Source organism: Mercenaria mercenaria, chromosome 4 (assembly GCF_021730395.1).
Source record: "Mercenaria mercenaria strain notata chromosome 4, MADL_Memer_1, whole genome shotgun sequence".
Classification (NCBI taxonomy): Eukaryota; Metazoa; Mollusca; class Bivalvia; order Venerida; family Veneridae; genus Mercenaria; species Mercenaria mercenaria.
This window is the reverse complement of record NC_069364.1, coordinates 63,936,102-63,943,069: the sequence shown is the minus strand read 5'-3', so window position 1 is coordinate 63,943,069 and position 6,968 is coordinate 63,936,102. Positions and strand designations below refer to the sequence as shown.

Genomic DNA, 6,968 nt, shown 5'->3' with positions numbered 1-6,968 from the left:
GGCCAACAACTGGTTTTTATATATGCCAATTTTGATCCAAGTATTTTATTATAACATATTGTATATATAGTATAATATTGTTTATACATTATTGACAGATATCAGTTCATTCTGTTATACTGCAGTAGAGAAAATTAGGTGCCTTCCAGTAGGGGACTTTGCATTGCATGCCAATACTTCATTCATTTGTTTATTATACCTCATATAAATGTTCAAGGCAAATTTCTCATTAGTTTAACTTGAATAATATATCATATTCCCCGGTGATTTCCTATTTCATGCGCAATATCGTTATTTTCCATTTCTGCGCATGTGATATGATCCATAATTTCATATCACATGCGCAACAGCACTATTTTGTTTTCCTTGCATGTAATATGATGTTATCGCCGTTTTTTCAAATGTTACTGAGCACTGTCTATTTCAGCATTGACGTAATATTAAAATATGCGCATAAATATAGAGGTCAGCGAAATGTTAACGTCATATATCAAAAAATCTTATTGCACAGCAAAGTCGCCGCAATTTCTGAGGGCTAACAAGTAAAGACTCAGGACTTAATTCTGTCTTCATTATTTGGTTAGTAATTACTTTCTAATGTAAAATAAATCATTTAATTAAATCATTATGTTGATTTTCCAAAAACATTGCATTCCTGAGAGGGTGATATGAAAAATTTCCACCTCTTGAAATATGAATATAGACCACGGCTGCCGCCTCGGTCGATATTCATATATCTCGCAGGGAACATTTTTCATATCACCCTCTCAGGAATGCAATATTTATACATGTATAATGTAATTCTTGTAAACGAGAAAGATTCCAGTTCAAATCACTGCATGGAGTTATGCGTAAACAAAATCTATACATAAGATACAAATAAAAACATGAAAACGGTTTAATACATCTGTTTAGATATATAGATCTAATGTTGAATTTCTCAAGACACAATAGATAAAAACGACTACACTGGAGAGGAACTATGTCTAAACTAAATGTACAAAAATCTAAACAATTAAGTAGGGGTAATAAAGCATTAGGTCGGCAAGCTTCCGAGAGAACAAAACACACGGATTATTAATATGGACACGGAACGCAGCTCCTCATATATGACGAAAGCAAATACACATGCACACGTTCGTATATTCCTAACGTGACAATTATGAAGCACTTGTTAGAATGCACTTACAAACATAAGCATGAAGGTAAGCGACGAAATACAGGCTGGCAGAAACGCCAAAATACACCAGAACAGATGCACACTACATGGAAACATTATAAATGTTAAAGCATACAAAACAAGGGAAGACGCTATTTGGACACTAGCTACATTACAAAAGTACATATGAGCCGTGCCATGAGAAAACCAACATAGTGGGTTTGCGACCAGCATGGATCCAGATCATTCTGCGCATCCGCGCAGTCTGGTCAGGATCCATGCTGTTCGCTAACAGTTCCTCCAATTTCAATAGGCTTTAAAAGCGAACAGCATGGATCCTGACCAGACTGCGCGGATGCGCAGGCTGGTCTGGATCCATGATGGTCGCAAAGCCACTATGTTGGTTTTCCCATGGCACGGCTCATATATAGAACAATATCATCGTTCATCCAGTATCGTGGATCTCACCGTAAGTCTTACCACGTGGCTCTTTACAATCTATTGGCTTGTACTGATATAATATATTTTCTTGAATCACTCGAAAGTATCATACGTCATTTTTAATGTTACAGAAATATACTGCATACAAACAGTATCAACGCAGTACTTGATAGCCAGACAGACAGCATAGGCGCATCTGAGGTAAGAGGTGCAACTTTACATCTTCTTCTGAGAACAGGAACTAAATCTTTCCAGAATGCTACACGTGTTGCCATTGGGTGGTTCTTCACGGATTGTGACGTCATGTTTACCGACAGGATAAGATATTTCTGATCTTTGCTGTCAAACTGAGGCCAGTCAATAGTTGCAGTAGAAACGGGTGAATTCGGATTTCTGTAAAAATAGACTGAAAACGTTAGAACGGCTTATTCTGATAGTTAAAAGTCGACTTAATATGCTGAGAAATTGATTTCAATGCTTTTGATTTATAAATGCAGATAGAATCTAGTGGTATACAAATAAAGCAATTATTATGCATACTTAATTGTAAAGCTAAAGAAATACGAATGTGTTATCTTACCCGCTTTTTGCAAAATTACTCCACATTGCCATTAAACTCCTCGACAATTTAATGTCATCTTGGGTAACTTTAAAAGGCTCTATAGCATCCTGATCGTCTATTAACTTTCTTTCAAGTGATTCGTGGAGTCCGAAGACATAGGCAACGTCCATTGTATGTGTCGCCCCTTTCAGCCATTTTGGTATAGGAACAAAGCTCGGTTTTTGATCAAATACATAAAAGAATGAAGTTGACTTTTTCAAAATGGCGCTGTGCTTCTGTACAGCTTCTATTGCAGGAACGAAAAACCAAGTATCAGATTCCAAATCAATCATATTTTCTCTTGTAGCTACAGGATCATCAGGACGAGCCCAGTCTGTATATTGATGTATAACCGTTTCGGTCAGTACAGCTGATGTATCCCCAAATACCCCCGTCAGTCTCGCAGGTACCTGAACTTTCTCAAAATAGCTTCTAGGAACACCCATACTGATATCTATGTTCTTTTTCTCTAACTGTGCCTGCCAGGTAGGTACACTCACTGCCCCGTCGCTACTCGTTACTCCATCTATAAGATCTATTTCCGCAAAGAATTCTGAGACAGACTTGCCTGCTAGAGAATCACCTGAAAGTAGGCTTGCAGGTTCTTGTAGAACAAAATCCCTATCAACGGATGGAACGAAATTGAAAGATTCTGTCTGTAATTCTTCGGCAGGTTTATTGCGCAGACATTTTGCTATCAGTTCGAATTCGATTAAATCGCAACCTACGTCTTTGATATATTGAAAATATAAGTCAGACGGATTTCTTTGAGATGCCCAGAATGCCAAACTAGTTCCACTTTGTGATATAATCCTTTGAAACAATCCCTTGTTCTTAGGATTCATGGCTTGATACATCACTCCAGAACCGCCTGCGGAATTTCCAAAGAGTGTCACACGTTCGGGATCCCCACCAAATGTTCTGATATGATCATGTACCCATTGAATAGCCATCCTTGCATCCCATAAGCCGAAGTTTCCCGAAGATTTTGTCCCATTACTTAGAAATCCAAACACATTCAATCGGTAATTAACTGTAACAACAATGACGTCGTTGAATGTGCTGAGTATGTCCCCTGAGTAGATATCAGCACCTCCGATGGCGTAACTACCTCCATGCACGTAAATCATCACTGCAAATTTATTTTCTCTCGAAGTGGTGTTCCCTGGTATATATAAATTCAGATAAAGACAATCCTCGCTTTTATCAAAATCTTCCAGGTGTTCATAAAACAGAGGAATTGTTTGCAGGCAGTGTGGTCTGTGAAATGTAGCGTTGTGCGTATCAGAAAATTTCCCAAACGGCTCCGGTCGCTCGAAACGTCGTTCTCCTACTGGGGGCTTGGCGTATGGAATTCCCAAGAAACGTTGAACGTACCTGCTTTCTCCGTCAAATTCTACGATCTCCATATTTCCAATTATAGTCCCAACATTAGTAGAAACAGAAATCTCATGTAGGGCAGTTAAAACTCCGGTCATTAACGACAGTTGAAGGAAACACGAAAGACGTATTTTACATGGAAACATTGTTAACAGCTATCAGAACCGTAACATATAGAACTCATACAACGTTACCGATGGTGATGAGATTAATAAAAACCAGCAAATGAGGTAAACTAAATTATGCAGCACATTAAGTAGTTTATGCTAAATGTTATAAAGACAGGTGGATGCAACCTGATGCAAACATGCTCAGTCAAGGGTGAAAGCTGTTTACCGTTTTTCAAATACATTGTATACTGTTTAATGACTTTATACATATGTGTGTTAATATAATATAAAATATAATAAAGTTTGTATATTGATAAAGATATTTATATGATATTTTTTGCAACTGGAATAAAGCAATCTATTAGAAGATTCTTTCGGAGCATAGAACGCAACTAGACATTAGGCAATAAAACAGCAGGCTGTATTCGATTTTAAAGACATTGTAGTGAACTTAGATAAATTATATTTCACTCTAATTGATTAACCGTTCTCATGTCCCTCATGATGTCCATGACCATGTATCTATGAGGTGCAACTACCTGGTAAACAATAGTGCTACCTCTTTCAGAGGTATACGGTAAATCGTTCTGTCGCAACTTCCGAGCTAGTACTTGTCGTAAACAAAGGCGGACGTCATCAGTTATTTTGCATTTTTACATATCAAAAATCGGGGAATGGTAGGCGATGTAGATGAGATTTAACTTTCCAGAAAACTTAAAGTTAGCGAATTTATTCTCGATCTGTGGCTGTGGCGATGCTGATTTAGCTGTGAAGAGGGCCATTTCGTTATGAAAGCACTTTTCATAGTCAAATTGTTGCCTTTAAACTGATCTCAAGAAGGAATCCGAGTAGGCTTGAGATAGTTCTTATGTATACATTACATTTGGAATTAAAATGTGTACCAAAAACTTTTTTTTAGAAGAAATATATACATTTTGTTGCGAGAGGCAGCTCTGTTGTGAAAGAGGCAGGCATGTCGCCAAGGAGATGGTCTGATTTAAAGTTAATTCGACACAGTCGTCTTGAACATAACAGGACAGTAGTTATGTCCAGTTACGAGATACAGTTCAGTTATATCCCTTTATATTTGGATAACATTTGTATGATACATCTTGTTGTTTATTTTTTTAGATTTATTTAATATAGTTTTGTACTTAGTGCCTTGTCCAATAGGTTTTCAGTTATTTAACCTAACTAGCGTTCCTGGATTCTGTACCAGCACTAACTTGTTCTCCGCAAGTAACTGCCAACTAATACACATGGATCATTGTATCAGAGATGAAAGACGCATGATTTTAGACACAATGTCAAATTCTCATGAAGAACATAAGCCTCACTAGGGATCAAGATCAACACGGTCCGCAGATCTGCACTCTCCTTATTGAGCTAAGCGGAAAGGTTATGTTTTCATAGAATATACAAGTGCTACTATTCCTCTTTATTGAATGATTGCCATTACGCAAATTAGCTTGTTTAAATCTGTAGACGAATTTACAGGGTGTTGGTTAGTCCCCTGCGCTCATAAACCCGAGAAAAACTCTTTTTCCTGTCTTGCATAGTCAAACAGTAGGTTTGCTGCAGAAACTGAACCTACTCCATTGACCTTTAACTCAAAGTTTCGCAGCAGTGGCTCTGCATTTTATTTACATGATGAAATCAAATCCGGACCATAACTTCTTTTCGCGCAGGACATTGCTTGAGAAACAGTGACGTTGCGATTTTATCATTGTATGTGAACGTTTAAAATCTAGTTTAAAGATTAAAATTTGTCTTTAACAATCGAATGGAGACTTATTTTTACGTATCTTGTGTGTTAACAATATACCCATTGAAATAACAACCTTTGAATTGCATATACCATAATTGAAATCGCAGCCTTTTTAATTCTTGTAAAATCTATTCTTTAAAAATTCATATTTTCAACCAAACAAAAAAACATGAATAAAAGAAAAGCAACGTAATTTGATTTTTTCTTTTCTTTGTATTTTTTTTTTATTTGTTGTTTTTTTTCTGTTCTTTTTTATTGCATAGAAACTTAAGAAAAGACAAATATTCCGTTTAAGATTGAGTTCTTCCATTTCTTAAACAAGAGCTCCGCCAAGCAGGCAATATACGCCCGAAGGGTTACAACAGAGGATTGGAATAAAATTTAAAGAACTTGACTGTTGAAGCCCATAGAGCAGGAACAACAAAGAAAAGAAATTCCAAATAAATTCTAAGTCCGGAAAAAATCCTTACCATGTACAGGTATGTCAAAATATTCCTAAAAATTGGAGGTACCATCCATGTTGTACTACAAAAAAGTTGTCTCAGTTTTTCCCTACGGCCAATAATAAAAAAGTTTCAAAATAAGCTATTTATAGTAACATAAAAGGAAAGTAATTTTAAAAAAAATCATCATACGATGGCTATATTTCACAACTTATTCGTTTTGAAGAGCTTCTCGAAGATAGAGGATTTTAATGATAGAAATCTGCATATCACCGAGAAATTATTACAACAGGGTTTCAGTACATTTTACTACAGATCATCGCAACTGTTAGAAAAATACAATACTTACCTAAAACACTTTTAAAACTTGGACTTACTTACTGTGTTCCTGTATTTGTTTGTTTTGTCTTTGTGTGTTTATTTTGTGTGTGTGTGTGTGTGTGTGTGTGTGCGTGCGTGCGTGCGTGCGTGTGTGTGTGTGTGTGTGTGTGTGGTGCGAGTGTTGTTCGTGTGTGCCTTTGTGGATGCTGCATTTTTGGAACGTGGCTTTCCCTGTTGGATATTCTTCCTTGTTTTTACACACCCGGAATACTATGGAGATGTAGTTTATAAAATTCGGAAAATTAAACATAGTCCTTATTTTAATCAAATACTTGTAAAATTGGTTAAAAAGTTTATCAAAATAGGACACGGTGCGAAAATCGTGAAGCACAGTACATGTTTAGTGATTGACCCCTCTACAGTTAATCGCTACGCCTTCCTATTTGATGGTGCGATGACTAATAAAGTGTAAGACTCTATGATGCTTTTCTCCTAAATCCTATATACAACGGACGGGGCAGCTTTCTTAGTCGTGCCCTTAAAAGTAAGGCTCTTGGCGCTCTGACTTCAAACAAGTTGTTGAGTACATTATACCTTAGTCTTACCTTGATTTTATGGTTTACTTAATTAATCTAGTATTTTGCGCTAATTTTAGAGCCTTTCTCAGCGGGGAGTTTATTTACATTGTGTTGTCTAACTTGTTGAAAATAGGGTAGGTGCGAGGTTGGCATGCCCTAAACGCGTT

At 36.7% G+C, this 6,968-nt stretch overlaps 1 protein-coding gene across 1 annotated transcript; it reads right to left on the bottom strand.

The window, feature by feature from the left end:
• Window positions 1–1,539: 1,539 nt before the first annotated feature.
• On the bottom strand, window positions 1,540–3,937 carry LOC123553430 (neuroligin-4, X-linked-like). Its single transcript, XM_045343143.2, has 2 exons — window positions 2,181–3,937; window positions 1,540–1,993 (listed from the first exon to the last, which is right to left on the bottom strand). The coding sequence occupies exons 1-2, from the start codon at window positions 3,725–3,727 to the stop codon at window positions 1,726–1,728; spliced, it is 1,815 nt and encodes a 604-aa protein (XP_045199078.2). The 5' UTR covers window positions 3,728–3,937; the 3' UTR covers window positions 1,540–1,725.
• Window positions 3,938–6,968: the final 3,031 nt, after the last annotated feature.